This window comes from Schistocerca gregaria, chromosome 3 (genome assembly GCF_023897955.1).
Source record: "Schistocerca gregaria isolate iqSchGreg1 chromosome 3, iqSchGreg1.2, whole genome shotgun sequence".
Lineage (NCBI taxonomy): Eukaryota > Metazoa > Arthropoda > Insecta > Orthoptera > Acrididae > Schistocerca > Schistocerca gregaria.
The window spans coordinates 853,249,498-853,274,013 of record NC_064922.1 but is presented as its reverse complement, the minus strand read 5'-3'; the positions used below and the strand labels follow the sequence as shown (position 1 = coordinate 853,274,013).

Genomic DNA, 24,516 nt, shown 5'->3' with positions numbered 1-24,516 from the left:
TCTTGCAGATAATTTTTTCATTTCTAATTATTCAGTTAAAATGTGATATACCCTTTCATATGACATCTGGTAAATGTGAGCAATTTCATGCACTTTCAATTGGCAATCCTCCATGACCGTTTTGTGCGCTTTTGTAATGATTTCTGGAATAGTGATACATCTCGGCAGACTGTGCAGATCATCATCTAAGCTCTCCCAACCAAGTTTAAATTCATTTGTCCACTTGGGAACAGTTGAGTAGGAAGGAGCAGAGTCCCCCAGTGTATTCTGGAAATCAATATGAATGTGCTTTACTTTCATACCTTTTTATGCGAAGTACTTAATCACTGCTCGAATATTGATTTTTTTCCATCTTCACAAATCACGGTGCAGGAACAACAGCAGAGCCATGTCACTGCCAGAGCTCTCTTCCAAGAGCACTGATGTAGCATGTGTCTACAGGCAACAGTCCAGTGAATGTCATGTGAACAACTTTTTGCACTAATGCTGACCTCTCTTGGTGATTCCGAGTATGTTTCAAACCAGCTTCGTAAATACCTCCACATTTTAGTGACTGACGTTCCTACATCTTTTTGTTGTGCAGGCTGAATTTAATGTATTGTGTGATACACATAGTGGTGCATGGTTTTATACTTTTAAATTTAGAGCAAATTTTTGTTTTAGGCTGTAATTATAACTACTTACAATGTTATGAATATAATAGAGGGAAACATTCCACGTGGGAAAAATATATCTAAAAACAAAGATGATGTGACTTACCCAACGAAAGCGCTGGCAGGTCAATAGACACACAAACAAATTTTCTGAAAATGTCTGCTTGTGTCTCTGTATGTGTGTGTGTGTGTGTGTGTGTGTGTGTGTGTGTGTGTGTGTGTGTGTGTCCTTTTTTTCCCCCTAAGGTAAGTCTTTCCGCTCCCGGGATTGGAATGACTCCTCACCCTCTCCCTTAAAACCCACATCCTTTTGTCTTTCCCTCTCCTTCCCTCTTTCCTGATGAAGCAACCGTTGGTTGCAAAAGCTTGAATTTTGTATGTATGTTTGTGTGTGTATCGACCTGCCAGCACTTTCATTTGGTAAGTCATATCATCTTTGTTTTTAGATATACTTACAATGTTATCAATACATGTTGAAGCAGTTCCTGCAAATCTTGTACATCGGTCTCCTGCAAATCTTGTACATCGGTCAAAATTTATTAATTTTTGGCTATGTGTACTTTAAATGCAATGCAAAACTGTCACAAGTTTTTACATCTATGTCAAAGTCATCAATTTCATTATCTATTAGATTCTTTAAATCACTGGATAGGTGGTCAGAGATGGTTTTGGTTGGATACCTGACTCCCCTCTGTGCCATACTATGGCTGAATGATAGCTAATGGAAATCACTTCTCCTTCCAATATTATATTTACAAATGTTACTGTGATGGACTGTTAACAACAAATTTCAAACAGAAGTAAATTTATTATGAGGGAGTCGTCTGTATACATAACTTTTTAATAAACTGTCTACAAGGTATTCTAGAGTGGACACCCTTTATTATCTATATTACACACCTCTGTGCAACAAACACTTTTTTCCTCAGTGACAAATTATTCCAGAATGTATTAATATTTATATGTTGTTGGAATGTTTCCTTACCTAACTTATAATATGGCTACCAAATAGTAGAGCAAGGTGTGGTAGGCACTGTGCTGAGAACAATGCTCACACGTGATCAAGGAACACATATAATTACTGACTACCCAACTGCGAAGAAACACAAAATAGTCTCAAAATTCCAAGTTCTGAACAGAGTCACTCACTGGCATGGTTTTCACTGGAAAAAGGTATAACACAGTAGAAAATGCGGATGCCGAGCAATATGACAGTCTTGCCTCGGAATTTCACGAGCACAACGATATTCCGACATGAGGCACAGAATTAATAGTCCTTGGTAGAAGACGTAGCATGGAACACGATTCACAAACCCAGCTGCATAGCAGGTTTGCAGACAGCGTGACACAGGTGTCTCTTGAAACTTCACGGTACTTGTTGCCACGTGGTATATCTTAAGCGGCATAGGTGCTGAGCAGGAACTGAAGTTGACGCCGTAAGGAGAAGATGCGGACTGGTTAAGGCTAGTTCTGAGTAAGCCTTGCCATGGACCAAGCTGTTTTTCTCTACCAGTAGCCAGTAATTGTAATTTCGAGGTATCTGGTCACATGGCAGGTTCAACAGCTTGAGTTGGAAGTAACACATGAAGGGAGAAACTCACTGCCTTAGCAGATGGCTGTTGTGAGCTAGGGGTGTACACACCTGCTAAGACAGCTTGTGATGAAAGGTCACGATGCAGTTCCCCCCTCTGCGAAGAGCTGAGTTTGGGTAGAGGGTGAGGTGATGATGGTGAAGGATTGTATTGGTAGGGGCGTTTCTCTCACCTGCAATGAGAATTTGGGTGATGGCATTGATGCTGCGGTTGCTGGTCACAAAATGGGAGGTGGCACTGGTCTTCAGGGCGCTGAATGTCAAATGTGCAGGATGGCCGGCAGTCAGTAGTGCTGGTCCACTGTGTGACAGCCAGCGGCAGTGCAGTACTGGCAGCTGACGCAACCAATGAGTATGCTGCCAGTGCATGGAGTGAGGGGGAGCAGGGCTAGGTCGTACTGAGCCTGTGTCCAGTGCTCTGTGACAGATGGAGGTCAACGTCAAGGAAAGTCCAATGGCCAGCTTCACACATCCGCCCACATCAAACCCACCAACAAGCAACAGTACCTCCATTATGACAGCTGCCACCCGTTCCATATCAAACGGTCCCTTCCCTACAGCCTAGGCCTTCGTGGCAAACGAATCTGCTCCAGTCCTGAATCCCTGGACCATTACACCAACAATCTGAAAATAGCTTTCGCATCCCGCAACTACCCTCCCGACCTGGTACAGAAGCAGATAACCAGAGCCACTTCCTCATCCCCTCAAACCCAGAACCTCTCACAGAAGAACCCCAAAAGTGCCCCACTTGTGACAGGATACTTCCCAGGACTGGATCAGACTCTGAATGTGGCTCTCCAGCAGGGATAGGACTTCCTAAAATCCTGCCCCGAAATGAGATCCATCCTTCATGAAATCCTCCCCACTCCACCAAGAGTGTCTTTCCGCCGTCCACCTAACCTTCGTAACCTCTTGGTTCATCCCTATGAAATCCCCAAAACACTTTCCCTACCCTCTGGCTCCTACCCTTGTAACCGCCCCCCGGTGTAAAACCTGTCCTATGCACCCTCCCACCACCACCTACTCCAGTCCTGTAACCCGGAAGGTGTACACGGTCAAAGGCAGAGCCACATGTGAAAGCACCCACGTGATTTACCAACTGACCTGCCTACTCTGTGACACTTTCTATGTGGGAATGACCAGCAACAAACTGTCCATTCGCATGAATGGACACACGCAGACAGTGTTTGTTGGTAATGAGGATCACCCTGTGGCTAAACATGCCTTGGTGCATGGCCAGCACATCTTGGCACAGTGTTACACCGTCCGGGTTATCTGGATACTTCCCACCAACACCAACCTATCCGAACTCCGGAGATGGGAACTTGCCCTTCAATATATCCTCTCTTCTCGTTATCCACCAGGCCTCAATCTCCGCTAATTTCAAGTTGCCGCCACTCATACATCACCTGTCCTTCAACATCATCTTTGCCTCCATACTTCCGCCTCGACTGACATCTCTGCCCAAACTCTTTGCCTTTAAATATGTCTGCTTGAGTCTGTGTATGTATGGATGGATATGTGTGTGAGTGTGTGCGCGAGTATATACCTATCCTTTTTTCCCCCTAAGGTAAGTCTTTCCGCTCCCGTGACTGGAATGACTCCTTATCCTCTCCCTTCAAACCCACATCCTTTCATGTTTCCTTTTCCTTCCCTCTTTCCTGACGAAGCAGCCGCCGGCTGCGAAAGCTCGAAATTCTGTGTGTGTGTTTGTGTGTTTTATTCATTGTGCCTATCTACCGGCGCTTTCCCGCTTGGTAAGTCTTGGATTCTTGTTTTTAATATATTTTTCCCATGTGGAAGTTTCTTTCTATTTTATTTACATCATCATTAATTTGAACCCGACAATTATATATATATATATATATATATATATATATATATATATATATATATATATATATATATAACAGAAAGAAACTTCCACATGGGAAAAATATATTAAAAACAAAGATTCCAAGACTTACCAAGCGGGAAAGCGCCGGCAGACAGGCACATGAACAAAACACACAAACACACACACAGAATTACGAGCTTTCGCAACTGGCAGTTGCTTCGTCAGGAAAGAGGGAAGGAGAGGGAAAAATGAAAGGATGTGGGTTTTAAGGGAGAGGGTAAGGAGTCATTCCAATCCCGGGAGCGGAAAGACTTCCCTTAGGGGAAAAAAAGGACAGGTGTACACTCGCGCACACACACACACACACACACACACACACACACACACACATATCCATCCGCACATACACAGACACAAGCAGACATATTTAAAGGCAAAGAGTTAAGGGCCCTTAACTCTTTGCCTTTAAATATGTCTGCTTGTGTCTGTGTATGTGCGGATGGATATGTGTGTGTGTGTGTGTGTGTGTGTGTGTGTGTGTGTGTGTGTGTGTGTGTGTGTGTGCGCGAGTGTACACCTGTCCTTTTTTTCCCCTAAGGGAAGTCTTTCCGCTCCCGGGATTGGAATGACTCCTTACCCTCTCCCTTAAAACCCACATCCTTTCATTTTTCCCTCTCCTTCCCTCTTTCCTGACGAAGCAACTGCCAGTTGCGAAAGCTCGTAATTCTGTGTGTGTGTTTGTGTGTTTTGTTCATGTGCCTGTCTGCCGGCGCTTTCCCGCTTGGTAAGTCTTGGAATCTTTGTTTTTAATATATATATATATATATATATATATATATATATATATATATATATATATATATATTTGTTTTTACTATATTTTTCCCATGTGGAAGTTTCTTTCTATTTTATTTACATCATCATTAATTTGGAATATTTGTTTTTAGTATATTTAAAAACAAAGATTCCAAGACTTACCAAGCGGGAAAGCGCCAGTAGATAGGCTCAATGAATAAAACACACAAACACACACACAGAATTTCGAGCTTTCGCAGCCGGCGGCTGCTTCGTCAGGAAAGATGGAAGGAAAAGGAAAGATGAAAGGATGTGGGTTTGAAGGGAGAGGATAAGGAGTCATTCCAATCCCGGGAGTGGAAAGACTTACCTTAGGGGGAAAAAAGGATAGGTATATACTCGCGCACACACACATACACGCATATCCATCCATACATACACAGACACAAGCATACATATCTTTTTTACAAGGGCAATTTGGTTGAACCTGGGAGTGGGGCTGAAGGTGAGGCCTTTGGGTAGGACAGAGGTTTCGGATTGGGAGAGAGGTTTGGAGGAAAGGTTAACTACTGAATTGGGGTGTTGTGGTTCCAGATTGTGTTGACTAGAATTTTGAGGTGTTGGGGAGAGTGGAGCTGGAAGTGGGAGATTGAGTAGATGGGAGAGACTAGGTCTGTGTGCAATGAGAGGAGGTTGAGGTTTGTTGGAAAGGTTGTGGAGGTTGAGGTTTGTTGGAAAGGTTGTGGAGGGTGAGTGAGTTGCCTTTCCAGAGGTGGGAAACCAGGAGATTGGATAGTTTTTTGAGGTGGAGGGTGGCATGCTGTTCTAATTTGCAGTTGGCCTGTAGGCGGATGCTATGAACAGCCGGTGTGGATGTGGGAGAGGAAAGATTGAGGACTTTGATTTGGGATAGGAGTTGACGGGTGTGTTCATTGGCCGAGTCGATGTATAGGTGAAGGATTAGGCGGGTGAGGGCTGTGGATTGTGCTGTTTGGAACCCCTTTGGGGGTAATGTCAAATGTCAGGCAAGCCTGAGTAAATAAAATATGGGAGCGTAATCTGGCTAGGGTGAAGGCATGTTTGCGGAGGGAATGTAAATAAAATTTAATGGGGTCGTTGTAGGGATGTTGTGAGGTTGACATGGTATTAGAAGGTGGAAAGGGTAATATGAGGTTAAAGTGAAAATAAATAGAAATTTATATAGGGAGAGATAAAGGTGTGAAAAAAGTCGAAAAAGTGTTGGTTTGAGATGAGCTATGTTGATCCTGTGCTGAACTTAGGTTGGTGAACAACAATGGGTGCAAAGGTATATATTTATTTCGAAATTTTTTCGAAAAAATTTTTCTTTTTTTTCTTTCGAAATTTTCCTGAATTTCCCCATGCTTTAACGTGTTTTGGAGACAACACAACTACCTAACCTTTGCACCCATTGTTGTTCACCAACCTAAGTTCAGCACAGGATCAACATAGCTCATCTCAATATATATTCTTTTTTTGTCATAAACACACTTGGTCGTGAGAAACTCTGCTGAAACCTCTCCTGAATCTGGGAAGGTGAAAACAACAAAAGGTTTTCCAAATGTCTGTCGTCATTGACATAAGAGCCTCCACCTTCTTGTATATTCGACAAGTACTCTGCTGATCATGCTTATTTGTATTGACTCCATCCACGTAATAATACTTCATAGTGTATGTATTTTGTCAGTGTCATATATAGATTGAAATTTCATGAACTTTTGTGTTTTGTTGTTGCAATCACTTCTTTTTATATCTTTCATGGTAACAGTCTGGAACTGCATTAAGGCTGATCGGAGAAGCTGTAAGGTCATCGTTGTGCCTCTCAGATCTGTTCACTGAACGAGCTCAGTTCCAATGGCTGTTAGCAACGTTTCTTGAACTGGCACGTACACATCCTCTTGAGGATGATCTACTTCACCAGGCAGTTGTCATCGGTGTCTGCAAGGCTGCAGCTGTTATTGGAACGGTAAGTACATGTTTCTATCAGGTGTGATTTCAGTTAGAGGTGGATAAAGGCAGAAATTACAAATTTTTATTTCATTTCTTAATCAGTGTAAATACACAAAAAGTGGGTAAGGATACTCTCAGTGAAGAATGTCAGATCTGAAAAACACATTGAACAATGTGAGCCTTTTAAAGAACTTCACATTATTGAAAAAAGAAAAGTTAAAAGAGGTAAGTGATTGAATGTGCTAAGAGATAATAAGTAGACAGGTTCATCAAGACTATCATAGATAAATTTCCAGACAGGAAAACTCAAGGCCAGCCAAGAATGAGAGTTTTAGATAGTGTGGTAAAGGGCTCAATTTAAAGAAAAAAGAAAGGAAAAAAGGTGATTGATTGTAGAGAACACTGTAAAAACAGACAATTTTGGTAGAATATTGTCAAATCACCTGAAAAATACTTATCTTGTAATTGATTTGCAATAATAATAAAATTGTTGTTTTAATTGTTGTTATGTACTGGTTTATCTTTAACAGTAATTTAACCTTTTGAACTTCACACATCATTATAGATTCCCTGAAGAGATCTTAGTGAATGAAGTGTCCTTCTTTACAATGTTTTTAGTACTGGAATATGTAAGTCTTTGTAGTCAGCTGAATGTATACTATTTGGCTTAATTCTGTTATCAAGTAAGGCTTTCTTACTGCTGCAGTGATGTCCTGTTCAACGTTTAAATGCATTACAAAACACATCGAGTACATTCTTACATTATGTTGCTGATAGTTTTGTTTTAGTGAACTTGGGAGCAACTTTGTAATAGGAACAGATGTTATACAGACACAATCGCCAAGGAATTCATTGCTTGCATCAGTTTTGTTACTCTGCCATGGATGCAGTAGGTGCTCTGCAACAGAACAAGTTGTACTCATTGGCTGCCGACTGTATTGGGCGACTGTTTAAACAGTGACGTCTTGGTTCCGCAGTTTGAATCTACAAGCCTTACAGATATATCATGTTTACCAGTAGTGTCAACAACAGAGTGAAGTTCAAACATTACATAGTTTTCTTAACACATTAATAGTGTCAGCCATTCTGGGTGAATCGAAACTCCAGATAGAATTTAAGGGTGATTCTCAAGTATTTTGGTATGAGACCCCTGTGGTCTCCAGTGACACAGAGTAATTACATTTTGTTTGACTTCTTACCCAAATTTATCTCTGTGTTATACTGAAAACATCTACAGAACAGTGCAAAAGAATATCAGCCGTATGACCTGTGCATGTTAGTTGGAGACAAACTTCATCATTTCAACATCTACGTAATTACTCTGCTCTTCATAATTAAGTGCCCGGCAGAGGGTATATCAAATTCCATTAAGCTACGTCTCTACCGTTCCACTCTCTAACAGTGTGTGGGAAAAACGATGCTTAAGTCTGTCCATGTGAACTCAGATTTCTCTTAATTTGTTATGATAATTATTTCTCCCTAAGTAGATGGGTGCCAACAAAATATTTTCACACTCTTGTTAAAAGAAAAATGGTATTGCCGCAGCAAAAAATGCCTTTCTTTTAATGACTGCCATCCCAATTTGTGTATCATATCTGTGGCACTCTCTCTTCTATTTCATGAGCGGATCAGACACTGCACAGTAATACTCCAGAATAGGAGAGATAGGCAAGGTGTAAGCAGTCTCTTTAAGAGACCCATTACATTTTCTAAGTGTTCTGCCAATAAATTGCAGTCTTTGGTTTGCTTTCCCCATAACATTATCTGAGTGATTGTTCCAACTTAAGTTACTTTTAATTGTAATCCCCAAGTACTAGCTGAGTTCACTCATAATTGAAATCCCCAAGTACTTAGCTGAGTTCACAGCCTTTAGATTTGTGTGATTTATCATGTAACTGACATTTAGCAGAGCAGCTGACTTAACAATTTTCATGATTTGGAGTCAGTTGTCAGTTTTTGCATCATACAGATATCATGTCTAAATTGTTTTGCAATTCATTTTGATCATGTGATAACTTTATGTGATGGTAAATGACAGCACCATCTGCAAACAATCTAAGAGGGCTGCAGTGTTATTTGTACATTAACAGTTGTACAAAGGAGTATGGATAGGTTTACTGATCAAGAGTTGGCCTATGTGTACGTCATGTATGGGTTCATTGGATACAATGGAAGAGTGACACAATGATGCTGTGCAGAGGAGAGCAGAGCAACAGCTATGTGACAGTACTTTTGCATCTTTGGTTTGTCACCTATGAGAAACCAGATGCTCTCCTAAACTAATTGCGTATTACAACTTTTCCACAGTTGTGAAGGATTTTTCACAAAAACAAGGGTAACAGGGGTAATAAAGCAATAAATCACAGTTGTATCAAAACACTATAATGAGCTCCCAGAGATTGTGTGTTCCTTATACCAAAATACTCCGAAAATATTTCTGAGCAAACTCCCATAACTTGTCACTGGAGTGAGAGTTTGCACAGTGACACGACCTTATACCATTCAGGACATATGTGATGCTGCAGCTTTTGCAAGCAACAACGATTTTCATTTTGTTTTCTCTCAGTAAATAGGTAATGGAAGAAAATTTTTTCCTTTAAAAAAATGCATACATTTAATGATATCACACATATTCATTCCCTGTGACAGTTCTGAAAGCACTCCAACTACATGAATGGGTAATGAGTACAATCTGGACAAAATTTGTAAACCCTTCTTTTTTTCTTCCTGTCTACATCTCTTCCTCCAGTTTGCTGTATTGATACGTAGTATTATGGTGCACATTCTTCAGGGTCTTTTCTTTCTTTTGAATTTTCTTTGTTGAAACAGTGGATGTGGTGGTTATTTTTTCACACAGTGTAGTTACAGTCTTTTTCTTTATTACAAACCAAGACAATTTCTGGTTTCTCAATATGTTTCTTTCTGATTTATTGACAGTTCATTATTTACAAGGTGTTTTTTGGAAGTAAACACTGTGTTAAAATAAAATAAGAAACATAAATAGTATTACAAATTTATTGTTATATGAAAGCCTGAACATTAATTTACTTCAGAACATAATTTCCACTTATAATAAGGTAATTTCTGTATAGTATGACCAGCTTCTGAAATCCACACTCATAGAAATCTACCACCTGATTTTTTAGCCAGTCCTGTATTGATCTTTTGATTTTGTTATCTTCCTTGTAGTGTGACCAGCAAGATACTTCTTGAAGTCCAAGAACACTAGATCAGGGCTGTATGGAGGGGTAATCAAATTGTTCCCCACTATATGACACAGTGAGATTTTGGTGCAGTGAGCCAGATATGGATGGGCACTGACATGCAATGTGCTGAGCATGTCACACTCAGTGTTTTGGATTGCATGGCACAGTTTCTTAAAGAACTCACAAGGTAAAAAATTGACTGGAAAAGGATTCTGCCTACCTCAAAACAGAGTAAAAATAATTTTTTGGGCTGAAGTTGTTTGCTGAATCTTCAATTTCTTGTGCTATTTTGAAAGCCTCCATTCCAAATACTGTTGTTTTGATTTTGGTGGTGTAATGAATCAACTCCATGTTCCACCAGTGACAATCAGGCCTAAAAACCTATTCCCTTTGACGCCGTATCTCTGGAGGAAAGTTGCAGCACTGACTAAATGATTGCCGTTTTGTAAACCGATCAGCGTTTTTGGAACCCAGCAAGCACACACTGTAAGGCAGTGGTCATAGTGGAGCTTTGTGATACGGCCAGAGCAGCATGGCGAGCAGAGCAGTGCTGGCGAAACAGTGTGTGTGATTATACTAGTACTGAAGTGGACCGGTATGTAGTAGAGTGGCACAGAGCTGCACTGAGCGAATCTAACATGTTTGTTTCACAGAGAGGCAACCAGAGCATTCGAATGACCCTAGCCACATTCGGACAATGCCAAAATTATTTTGCTGTTGCTGTGGATAGCAGAGCCAGTACTGTTGGTGCATGTGTTTCTTTTGTTGTACTATTGAGAAAATGGTATCAGAAGAAGTTTTGATAGCAGCCATTTTTACTCAGCATCATTTATAATAGCAGTGAAACAACTATCATCATGACTGATTCATTTTGGACAAGTTATGTGATGAGGTGGCAGCAGAATTACAGACTATAAGTCAAAATACATTTCTTTAATCTCTTGTTTATTTCATTGTCTTAAAACAAGAGGCAATAATAAAGTTGAAGTAGCATAACTGAGAAACACATGAAAATTGTCTTTTATTGTGTGAGAGAAATTTTCAATAAAGTCTCATTTTGACTACTTCATTTGAAGGTCTGTTAAAGTTTCTTCTTGTCTGATAAGTGCTTTGTATAGAATGCTCTATATCTATTGTGTTTTCTCATTGACACCCATGGATCCTTGTAGATCACTAACAATGTTGCAGAGAACATGCACATTTCACAGTATTGTCAGCTAGTTTCTATTGGCTTCCAAAATGTGCTCCTATTAGTGCTCATTATTCCAAAAGCAGATTCTGTTGATCGTCATGGTCTGAAAAAGTGTTTGTTGACATATTCATTCCATGGATCTAAAACTCATCAACTAAAAGATTTGACAAAATGCCTCAACTATGGGTATGCCACATCTCCAATGAATACAAAAAGTGGCATAACTGATGTCTTTGGAAGTGGAGAGTCTGGCTGTATATTAAGCTCCCTCTCTTGCATCAAGCGAAATACACTAGAAGAATAAAATTTACCACTTTCCCACTTCCCCCATCATCGATTATAATGAATTTCCGTGAGGATCTGCAACTGCTTGGAGTACGACTGATTGAAAATTTTTGTAACTATAAAACATTGAATCAGAATTTTCTGAGCATTTTAGACAACTTTGTCTTTTGTCAACACCACCAAATGCAACTGGAAAGTTCTGTGTGTTATATAAATCATTCATAATACTTAGAAAAATGTGCTTGCCTGTGGAGGGGCTGGAGGGTAATGTTAGAGCTATGTCTTCTGGTTTCTAAGAATCTGTAATAAATCTAGTTTCATCAGCTATCGACGACACTTAAATATGATGTTATTTCATTTGAAAAAATGTGTAGTTGGTTGAATATCAGTTAGATATGGCAGTTGATTGGCGACTCTATAGAGTGTTCTGTGCACCACGACCAAATAGTGGATAGAATTAGAAGGAGAATCAGCATTGGCCGTATTTTTTTGTTTTATTATCTGCAAAATTGATTTTTGCTCACTTAGTGACCATCCTCAGTGCTAGAAGTTAAAAATTTCACATAACGGTCAGAGAGTATAAAACAGAAAATCACAACTACACCTGCGTATGAACATAACAGTTGGTAGGAACATACCTGTAATATACAATTAAAATTGGTAGGCATTGGTATCAACAAGCTTAGAGCGATCACGTAAACTGAAGCCACTGTTTACATGCACTTGTTCAGCAGACCTCGGTGTGACAGGGCTTGGAACGCCCTCTATGTGACGTGTCACGTGAAGACTTAATATTACTGGCTTTGCGATATATTAACACAAAACAATTCTTGTGCATTTGTGAATCATGAAGTAATTCAAATTTAAAATGTACGTAAAAAAACCCAGCAGATGAAGGGGGCAGGAAACATCTAAAATACATTGGCGTATTGTTTCTAAAAAACCAACTTACAAAACAGAGAACAAATCGATAAGAAGTTGTCAGAGTGCAGGACATGTAAAAGAGAAAAAGACAAGGAAAAAGAATAATATATGAATAACATGAAATGAGGTATATCACAGTTTTTAAAAAAAAAAAATAATACCCACCATCTGGCGTGAGAAGTTAGAAGTACAATGTTCGTGATTTACGTAAAACGTTACGTTAAGACTAATGAGTCAAATATATATAAAAATAGTAATAGTACGAAAATGCCATTACGTAATAATTAAAATGCCATGAAATACAATATTCATTACAAAAAAGTTTGTAGGTGTGGACAAACAATTTTTTAGTTATCATAGTTAACCGACATGATGATGTACCTTCTGTTTGTCCCTTTGGACAAGCTAGCATTATTATAACAATGGTTATACGCTTTCGCATATACGATTTACGTAAAATATTACTATTACTATTTTTATATATTTGACTCCTCAGTTTTAACGTAATACCTATTAATGATATGGCAAAATGTCGTTTGGCATAACCTTGTTTCAGTATCTTAAACCATTTATGAAATACTAGAAATGTTACAAATAGTTCATTCTGGGTTATTCGTTAGCACGCGAGTTTGGTATGAAGCACTTTACATACAATCCATTTTCTTGAGACTGGTGACAGACAGTGATATCCTTCTAAGTTTGAAGAATAACTCAGTATGTTAGCTATATTTCATATGCAGAAACATGTGGTCTAACATGCAGTAAATGCAAATTCATGGTGACTCCTATTTTTCAATGAACTTTTCGAAATTCTTGCAGTAGGTTACTTAATTTTGAAGTATCACAATAAAATGGCCATTAATGATAGGACAAGCAATTCAACATCAAGCTGACAAGTAAAGTTATGAGATGGACAAGGATAATTTTTTTTTGCTGAGTAGTTTCTTTAAAATTGTACGAGAAAGATTGCGGATCAGACAGTTTGTGTGTTTTTAGCCAATACAGTGAAGCGAGCCTGCTGACTGCCGCACTGCTTCCTGCCCCCATTATACCTTATACCTGGGTGCGAAGCAGTGTTGCGTCAGCAGCTCTATGTGCATTTCCACTCTACTCTGTTGCGCTGCTCCACTGTAAGCCATGACTATGTGTTCTGTAACATTTTCATACAGAACACTTCTTGAAATTCAAGAAAAGACATGTGAGAATGATGAAATCATGTAGCGTCTTCTTATTCGAATATTTGTGTGTGTGTGTGTGTGTGTGTGTGTGTGTGTGTGTGTGTGTGTGTGTGTACTTGGTGCAATAGTTTATCAGTAATGCCAGATGGTTGCTCTCTTTAGTTCCCATCGTTCACATTTATGTAACCATCTCTAAATGCTCTACACCATTTTCTAACCATTTCAGTGCTGATGATGTTTCTGCATACATTTACTAATCAGCCAATGAAATTCACCAGCTTTAATGACTCTTGAATGTAAGGAATGAATAACAATGCATTATCAATCAGCTGAGTCATTAATGTTTGTGCAATCTAAAGCTACTGCAATGACATTTGTGGGTAGCCAACAGTTGAAATAGTTTACGAGCATGTGCAGTATGCCAACTGCAAAGCTCCAATGGCCATGTTTCAAAATGGTAATTATTTTAAAAACATGCCTTGTATGGTGTATGTGACTTTGTAAGTATGGGAAGAATGTTTGGCAGAAAGAAGCTTCACACCTTAAGTCATTTTTTAATGCCAATACTATCTTTGTCAAGGAGTTATATCATTAGATATGTCTGTCTGATATTAATTTTTGCCTTTGAAATAATATCCTTTATGGCAACACTCATAGTTTCCACATTTGGGAGAATCGCTTCCTGCAGCTTCATAAAGTCTTCAGTTATTTTCTAATTTTCCTTCACTTTCTGTCTTCTTCAAGAATAATACCTGAATAAATGTCGCCAAGAAGGTTGTATACATGGAAGAAGCCTGGTGATACTGACAGGTTTCAAAAGATTATATATTGGTCAGACAGAGATTTAGGAACCAAGTTTTAAATTGTAAGACATTTCCAGGGGCCAATGTGGACTCTGACCACAATATATTGGTTATGAACTGTACATTAAAACTAAAGAAACTGCAAAAAAAGGTGGGAATTTGAGAAGATGGGACCTGGATAAACTGACAGAACCAGAGGTTGTAGAGAGTTTCAGGGAGAGCATTAGGGAATGATTGACAAGAATGGGAGAAAGAAATACAGTAGAAGAAGAATGGGTAGCTTTGAGAGATGAAATAGTGAAGGCAGCAGAGGGTCAAGTAGGTAAAAAGATGAGGGCTAATAAAAATCCTTGGGCAACAGAAGAGATACTGAATTTAATTGATGAAAGGAGAAAATACAAAAATGCACTAAACAAAGCAAGCAAAAAGGAAAACAAACATCTCACAAATAAGGTCAGCAGGAAGTGCAAAATAGCGAAGCAGGGATGGCTAGAGGACAAATATAAGGACGTAGAGGTGTATATCACTAGGGGTAAGATAGATACTGCCTACAGGAAAATTAGAGAGACCTTGGGAGAAAAGAGAACCACTTGCATGAATATCAAGAGCTCAGATGGAAATCCAGTTCTAAGCAAAGAAGAGAAAGCAGGAAGGTGGAAGACATATATAGAGGGTCTACACAAGGGCGATGTTCTTGAGGACAATATTATGGAAACGGAAGAGGATGTAGATGAAGATGAAATGGGAGATATGATACTGCGTGAAGAGTTTGACAGAGCACTGAAAGACCTAAGTCAAAACAAGGCCCCGGGAGTAGACAGCATTCCACTAGAACTACTGATAGCCTTGGGAGTGCCAGCCCTGTCAAAACTCTACCATCTGCTGAGCAAGATGTATGAGACAGGCAAAATACCCTCAGACTTCAAGAAGAATATAATAATTCCAATTCCAAAGAAAGCAGGTGTTGACAGGTGTGAAAATTACCGGACTATCAGTTTAATAAGTCATGGCTGCAAAATAGTAACACAAATTCTTTACAGACAAATGGAGAAACTGGTAGAAGCCGACCCCAGTAGAAGCTGACCTTGGGGAAGATCAGTTTGAATTCCGTAGAAATGTTGGAAGACGTGAGGCAATACTGACCCTAAGACTTATCTTAGAAAATAGATTAAGGAAAGGCAAACCTACTTTTCTAGCATTTGTAGACTTAGAGAAAGCTTTTGACAATTTTGACTGGGATACTCTCTTTCAAATTCTGAAGGTGGCAGGGGTAAAATACAGGGAGGGAAAGGCTATTTACAATTTGTACAGAAACCAGATGGCAGTTATAAGGGTTGAGGGGCATGAAAGGAAAGTAGTGGTTGGGAAGGGAGTGAGACAGGGTGTTAGCCTATCCCCAATGTTATTCAATCTGTATATTGAGCAAGCAGTAGAGGTAACAAAAGAAAAATTTGGAGTAGGAATTTAAATCCATGGAGATGTCATTAAAACTTTGAGGTTCACCGATGACATTGTAATTCTGTCAGAGACAGCAAAGGACCTGGAAGAGCTGCTGAACGGAATGGACAGTGTCTTGAAAGGAGGATATAAGATGAACATCAACAAAAGCAAAACGAGGGTAATGGAATGTAGTCGAAGTAAGTCAGGTGATGCTGAGGGAATTAGATTAGGAAATGAGACACTTATATTAGTAAAGGAATTTTGCTATTTGGGGAGCAAAATAACTGATGATGGTCGAAGTAGAGAGGATATAAGATGTAGACTGGCAATGGCAAGAAAGCTTTTCTGAAGAAGAGAAATTTGTTAACATCGAGAATAGATTTAAGTGTCAGGAATTCGTTTCTGAAAGTATTTATATGGAATGTAGCCATGTATGGAACTGAAACATGGGTGATAAATAGTTTAGACAAAAAGAGAATAGAAGCTTTTGAAATGTGGTGCTACAGAAAAATGCTGAAGGTTAGATGGGTAGATCACATAACTAATGAAGAGGTATTGAATAGAATTGCAGAGAAGAGAAATTTGTGGCACAAATTGACTAGAATAAGGGATTGGTTGGTAGGACATAGTCTGAGGCATCAAGGGATCACCAATTTAGTATTGGAGCGCAGTGCAGAGGGTAAAAATTGTAGAGGGATACCAAGAGATGAATACACTAAACAGATTCAGAAGGATGTAGGTTGCAGTAGGTACTGAGAGATGAAGAAGCTTGCACAGGATATAGTAGTATGGAGAGCTGCATCAAACCAGTCTCTGGACTGAAGACCAAAACAACTATAACAACAATGTCACCAATAGTAGATTATGTCATGACACACTTCTAAGCTAGTATCATCCACAGGCTCTTCAAAACTAGGATATAGTAGTATGGAGAGCTGCATCAAACCAGTCTCTGGACTGAAGACCAAAACAACTATAACAACAATGTTACCAATAGTAGATTATGTCATCACACACTTCTAAGCTAGTATCATCCACAGGCTCTTCAAAACTAGGATCAACCAGATCATCAGCCCAATTATTTTGTTCCAAATTTTTCACACATTATCTGCTACAAAATTTTTGCACTTGGGCTTCACTGTACACACACACAAACGTGTCACTGCAACAATCAGTGCACAACAATTGCAACTAACTTCACTGACTGCTTAAATTTGTCATATGTTTTGACTAACATGGCCTGTAGCAGAAATAATATACGCAGGGAGGCTGCACCTGACATATGTGACACATATTTTTTGTATAAAATAATATTTGTAAATAAAAAATATAATGTGAAAATAAGGTAAAAGCTTTTGTTTTGAGCCGTGTTAAGGATTTTGTGCAAAAATTTGCATTGCTCCCTAGTGGAATATTCCTTGCAAAACAGCATAGCAGGCAATGTGTTAATTACTGAATTATTGTACCTGATTTTATTGGTTTAGGACACAGCTGTGAGAGACTTGAGAATTCATTGCAGCTGCTTGTATGGCATAATGTATGTAACTTAATGTCAATAGTTGACTGCATGCAATTACATAAAAAATGGTGATTCTTTTAATTGATACTAAGAAGAATTATGAGTTGATGTGTATTACAGAAATTCACTATCAATGATAGAACTAGCTGTTTAGCTAAATAAAAATCACTTGTATAATGTCACATGGGAAGCCAAATACAAAATCACTGCAACCATTTGCAAATAAAACAGAGGTCAAGGAGATAGCATATCTGTTGAATACCAGCCTTAATATTTCTTGTTAATGAAACATTAAACATTAACATTAAGGCTGGCATTCAACAGATATGCTATCTCCTTGACCTCTGTTTTATTTGCCAATGGTTTCAGTGATTTTGTATTTGGCTTCGCATGTGACATTGTATCAGTTTGGATGAACAGTCATCATATAAGGCTTGTTGATACCCAGCTGAATACAACAATGTGTATAATATCTGGCGCAATCAGATCTACTCCAGTTTACTGGCTTCCGCTGTTAACCGGTGTAATGCCTCCTGATCTACGCAGATGTACTGCCCTTATGAGAGAATTCCACAAGATCTCCAGGAATTCTAACCTACCCGTGCATAGCGACATGCCACTTTTCAATCACAAGAGACTGAAATCATGCCATCCAACTCTGTGCGATGCTGCTGACATGGTTGCTAAGAATGGAAAGGTCAGTGGGAAGCAGTGACAGATGTGCACCTGCATAACATTTTCTCAGGTGCTAAACTTCCAAGTGGATTCGACTTACCACACAAGACCTGGTCTACTCTCAACAGAATCCGTACCGGGCCTGGGAAATGCAGGGAAGCTTTCTTTAAGTGGAAGAAGCTGCCTGATCCAGCTTGTGACTGCAGGGCTCCATACCAGACTGTTCATCACATTGTCAGTGAATGCAGGATTCGAGCCTATCACGGCGCCAAAGAGGACTTCCTGCTAGCAACTCCAGATGCAGTCCGCTGGATTGAAGGACTGGATATTCAGTTGTAAATACAAACTTAAGTGTCTTGTGTGTCAATATGTACATATGTATAGGTAATTTAATTTCATGATATGTCTGTATTAGCCATACGCTAAATAAATAAACCAGCCTTAAGAAATTAGTGGGAGAGTAGAAGAGAGGATTGATTGAAGAAGAGGATTGATTGAACTAGAAATGAAAAAGTGATTACATTAGCAGAATTTTTAAGAAAAGGACAAAAATAACATTAGCTGATGGTATGGTGATACTAGCAAATCACATGTGGAAACACCCTGAGACAGAAGCAGTTCATGAGAGAGCTGAAAAGAAAAAGAATTAGGATATCATATGGAAAAGCAGAAAAAAACCAGACCCTACATAAATCATTGATATTGGGCAAGGAACAACAGAGAGTAGTAGTTTAAGTACCTAGTAGAATTGATAAAATCAAAAAAGTATCAGAAATAACACTAGAGAAAATGGTAAGAAGAATGGTGACAGTCTTCCAGCTATATCAGAATATGTGTAACAAGAACTGATCTCAGTCAGTGCCAGACTCAGCCACTGTTAAGACTATGATAAAGCTATACGGCCTGTATCTAAAGCTATATAGTTTGTGTCTGACCAGATCCATACTACTGTCCAAGGAGTTTCCTGTTGGAAAGTGTGGGGAAAAAGATGAGAAATTCTGAAGAGTGTCATACAGGAATGCCTAAACAAGTTGGGAAAGATCACAAACTATGATAAAATCTTTTTTTTTTTTAAATAGTACTAGGTTTCTGCAGACAAATGAAAAGACTAATAGTGCAGAGGAGAATATTTAAATACATGGTAGTCAGAAAAATACAAATTACTATGAGTTCAATGATATGTGAAAAGTGTTGCTGTCCCCAGTGTAAACTGCAATGGACAACCTCATGATCAAGACAGTGGTTGTCACTGAATATCAAATTTTTAGTGGCAGCTAGAGAGCCACAGCACAGCAAATTACGTGCCAGTTCAATGTTGGACAGCATCGGATGGTGAGTAGCCATACCATCCAGAATTACAACCTCAATATAGAGTACAAATGTCATTGCCCAGTGGAGTATTAGAAGTGTGTATGAAGGTTGCCTGGACTGCTGAGATACCACACATACTGGTAAATGCTGATGGGTAGTGTCCAATTACAACAAAAACAAAAAATTCAAGTTGGTCTGTGCATCACTACTGCAAGTATAAAGAAGCTCCTGGTTCATATACCATTGTTAATCTAGCAAATGGTACAATAACCTGTTGTCCCTCATGTACATATGTTTGTTCACTTGCAGAATTTGGCTGACCGTCCATGCGTTTGATAAGACAGTATATCAGTTAGGCATTCCATGGACATGTGCTCAGTTGTTCAACCTCATACCCCTTCTCTTAACCCCTCCAACCCCTCTTTGTGCATACCAGTTGATCTCAGTCCTATTCAACACATTTAGGATGGCATCAAACAAGATGTGTGTGATTTGCAGCTACCTCTGACCATTGTCTGTGACTTTCAGGTGATCTTTCTGTGGTCATGGACCAGATGATTCCCCAGATAAAAAGTTATCAGGTGACGGTGTCATTCATTGAAACTAGTAGTTATAGTACTTGACGTAGTGAGGATATTTGTGGGGATATTTATTTAGTGCATTTCTGTGATCTTTGTGCTTACATAGGTGTATTCAGTTACTTATAGTACTCTTCATTCCAACTTAAAATGTAATTTTTGTGTGTTTGCTCTTCTTTCCAAGGATGCTGAGGTCTGTGAGCGAGTGAAGAAGTTAGTTGAAACTGCACTGAAAAGTGCATTTCTACCATCCCGCATCGCAGCTCTTCACGGAGTGCTATATCTTCTCCAGGCAAACTATTTGAAGGGAGGAACAGCAGAAGATGCTGTACATGTACTTCCACTGGCAATAGAATACATACAAAAACACATATACAGCAGCGACAGGTAAGAGAGAAAAAATAAATGAGTGATTGTTTCTATGTAGACCATTGAAATGTTTACATTGCACCAGAAATATTAACATTACTAGTACTAGCAGTGGAAAACTCAGAGTGTGATATTTGTGGTTGTAATAGTAGCAGGCAACTGTTTGCCTGAAACATGAAGCAGTGTCTCTTCATAATTTGTTTCCTGCTGTTGGTTGCTGTTGGCAAGGTCTTCCCGTGAGAGAACTCTGTTCATCAACCATATAGGATATCACTTTGTGCAAATTTATATATGTATACTTATAAATAGCAATAATAAGAAAGGGTACATAAATAAAGAGATTAATGGAAATCAGTTATTTTCAATTACTACCCAAATTTTAGTTTTTAAGAGTTTCTCTCCTTTTGCGTCCATGTTAAGCTGAACATACTTCCTCATAGTAGAGCTCTACTCTCTCCATGTTAGGTGCTTCTTCTTCTGACGCCGCAAAACTTATTCTTCTTGACTGTGTAGGTAATGTAAATTTCATTTATCTGACTTCTTCTATATATTTGCAGTAATGGCTTACATCTAAGGCTGACATTCCACCCATTATTTGAGTCAAACATAGAAAATTCTTAAGTACTAAAACGTTACAAAATTCCATCTTCACTTACAGTTACTGGTTAGTACAGTTCGTTTGTTAACTTCAAAAAAAATCCTTTGTACGTAAATACAAATGACTTATTTACATTTCTTTACATCGTGTTACTATATGTGCATTTAATGCATCCGCGTTTTATTTTCCTGTCATGCATACATCATTATGACAGTATAATATTTTCCTAGGGAAAAACAGCTTTGGCACCGTCTCCTGCGTTGAGGAGAGAATAAGGAGTACTATTCTACTGGTTTATAGATTACTAAGGAAATATTATTCATTCTTTCTTAAGTCACTTATCAGGGAACGCCCTTTTCGTGGAACTGAAATGTATTAATGACTCATGTACTATATACCATTGTGTTGCTTATAATTTTTACATGTGGCTTCGCGTTCATAACGTAAAAGTTTTTCATTATGTCATGCTTACCTCTTTACGATTATGTGGAAATTTCAATATTCGCATGTGACGTGATATGAGTTCATTAGTTTTATTTGAGGTCACATGCCTCCGTGTTTATGTGCACTTTGTTGTCAGTAGGTACGGGTAAATGTTTTGTAGTTGCACTGCGACAATGTATATTCTTATTCTTCATTTCCTTGATGACCAAAATATACACATAGACATACTAATAACTAAATCATATATTTGAGGTGTGGCCCATCTTTTCATTTGGTACTTATAGCACCTATCGTACATCTCTTCTACTGCGCCATGTTGATGCACTGGTCACCGCAATACAAAAAGTTAATTACTAACTTAAAAACTAATTGTGTTTTGTAGCTCATAGGCCACACATATACTCAGTCATCACATTCATTTGCATACGTTTTCCATATTTCATTCTTATTTGTTTATATATTTATCTACTTGCATTTGTATTCATTTTATTCATTTACCCTGCAAAGAAAGTTACTTTGACATTTCCTATGGTTGTTGTTGTTGTGTTCTTCAGTTCTGAGACTGGTTTGATGCAGCTCTCCATGCTACTCTATCCTGTGCAAGCTTCTTCATCTCCCAGTACCTACTGCAACCTACATCCTTCTGAATCTGTTTAGTGTATTCATCTCTTGGTCTCCCTCAACAATTTTTACTCGCCACACTGCCCTCCAAGACTAAATTGGTGATCCTTTGATGCTTCAGAACATGTCCTACCAACCAATCCCTCCTTCTAGTCAAGTTGTGCCACAAGCTCCCGTTCTCCCCAATTCTGTTCAATACCTCCTCATTAGTTGTGTGATCTACCCATCTAGTCTTCAGCATTCTTCTGTTGCACCACATTTCGAAAGCTTCTATTCTCTTCTTGTCTAAACTATTTATAGTCCATGTTTCACTTCCATACATGGCTACACTCCATACAAATACTTTCAGAAATGACTTCCTGACATTTAAATCTATACTCGATGTTAACAAACTTTTCTTCTTCAGAAAGGATTTACTTGCCATTGCAAGTCTACATTTTATATCCTCTCTACTTCGACCATTGTCAGTTATTTTGCTCCCCAAATAGGAAAACTCCTTTACTACTTTAAGTGTCTCATTTCCTAATCTAATTCCCTCAGCATAACTCGACTTAATTTGACTACATTCCATTATCCTCGTTTTGCTTTTGTTGATGTTCATCTTATATCCTCCTTTCAAGACACTGTCCATTCCGTTCAACTGCTTTTCCAAGTCCTTTGTTGTCTCTGACAGAATTACAATGTCATCGGCGAACCTCAAAGTTTTTATTTCTTCTCCATGGATTTTAATACCTACTCCGAACTTTTCTTTTGTTTCCTTTACTGCTTGCTCAATATAAAGATTGAATAACATCGGGGATAGGCTACAACCCTTTCTCACTCCCTTCCCAACCACTGCTTCCTTTTCATACCCCTCAACTCCTATAACTGCCAACTGATTTCTGTACAAATTGTAAATAGCCTTTTGCTCCCTGTATTTAACCCCTGCCACCTTCAGAATTTGAAATAGAGTATTCCAATCAACATTGTCAAAAGCTTTTTCTCTAAGTCTACAAATGCTAGAAACGTAGGTGTGCCTTTCCTTAATCTTTCTTCTAAGATACGGTATCTTATCCTTTTGTTCGCTAACACATACTGTATGTTTCGTTGTAATGATTTCTTTTAATTCTAGTTACAATGTATGTATTTAAGTATTGACGCAACTTCGCATGTTGATATAAATATAATATTATATTCCTTCGTTCCCTGATAGTAAATATAGTTGTTACATGTTATTATTTATTTTGAAATTGGGCTTAATACTTGTGCAGCTTTGCGTTTCTATTTCATTGTGCCACGAGTTAGCCTGTTGCGCCTGCGCGATGTTAATGTCTCTTCCCTAGTACTGAAATAATCATGCATTGCTAAGCGCGCACAGCTTTGTTGTACACTGCTCCAGTTTGCATTTCGATTTGTGTGAAGCTGTGTTTTTTCACTTCCTCCCAAAGAAATGCTTGTCTTTACTTACAAAACAAGAAAATTACTTGAGTTTATACACATTTCATTTAAAAATACACACAATAAAATTACTTATAAATATATTTTATGACAATAAAATTGCTGTGACATTGTGTCACTACTTGTGAAAAGCTTTTAAGTCTTTGTGAGGGTGGAGACCTTTGTCTCTCCCTGTTCCTTCATATACCAACCTATAATTTGCAGGTTAAGGTATTTTTGCAATAATATGGGGCCCTGAGTATAGTAATAGCGATTTTTTTGTTCAACTTACTGATCTTTGTCGATTTGGGATGTATTCTCAAGAGGACTCGTTGCCCTTCGAAAAGATGTGTAACTCATTTTAACTTTTTGTTGTGTATTCTCTTTCTGCATTCTGCTCTATTCTCTAGTGTAATAACTGCTTGTTTGATTTTATCCTGTAAAGTTAACTCTTTAGCAGGTAATTTTGGTACGGGTGATTCCCATTCATAAGTTCATTAGGAGTGAAACCTGTGGAAGAGTGGGGGAGGCTGTTTACTATTTGCATAAATGGAGTCATGTATTCAATCCATTTGTGAATTTTTATTATGAGCATAAGTCCTTATAAATCTATTGAAATCTTTAAATACCCTCTCCACAGGACTTGCTTCTGGGTGGAAAAAACTTATCAAGATGTGTTTAATGCCCTGTGTGCTCATGGATTATTTCCATTTTCTTCCTACGAAATATGCTGCATTCTTAAATAATCCTCTTCAATTCTCCTTATGATGCTACTGGCTGTAGTCGTTTTGATACCACAAAGTTTGATGTATTTTGTGAAAATATCATAAAGAGCTATTATGTATTTGACACCACCTTTTGATCTAGGATATGGCCCTGCATTATCCAGAGAAACCATTTCCAGTGGAGCTTTGGTTAGTATGCAGTGTAGTTCTGTAAACCTTGACATATTGGATGGTTCTTTGGCAAATAGCACACATTTTCAATATGTATGGAACACATCGTTGTAAATTTGGAAAGTAACAAAGTTTGGAAATCTTGTCTGTACATTTTGTTATTCCTTGGTGTCCCCATACTTCGTGTGTATGTTTGATAAATTTGTCAATATATTCC

The 24,516-nt window shown here is 38.5% G+C and overlaps 1 protein-coding gene across 2 annotated transcripts in view; it reads left to right on the top strand.

The window, feature by feature from the left end:
* The window catches only part of LOC126354803 (huntingtin), a 472,584-nt gene that overhangs the window by 395,912 nt on the left and 52,156 nt on the right, over positions 1–24,516 (top strand). For both annotated transcript variants that reach the window (XM_050004721.1, XM_050004723.1), the window contains exons 45-46: positions 6,663–6,860; positions 20,140–20,342. In XM_050004721.1, the coding sequence (XP_049860678.1) occupies positions 6,663–6,860; positions 20,140–20,342 (401 nt within the window). The remainder of the gene's footprint in view (positions 1–6,662; positions 6,861–20,139; positions 20,343–24,516) is intronic.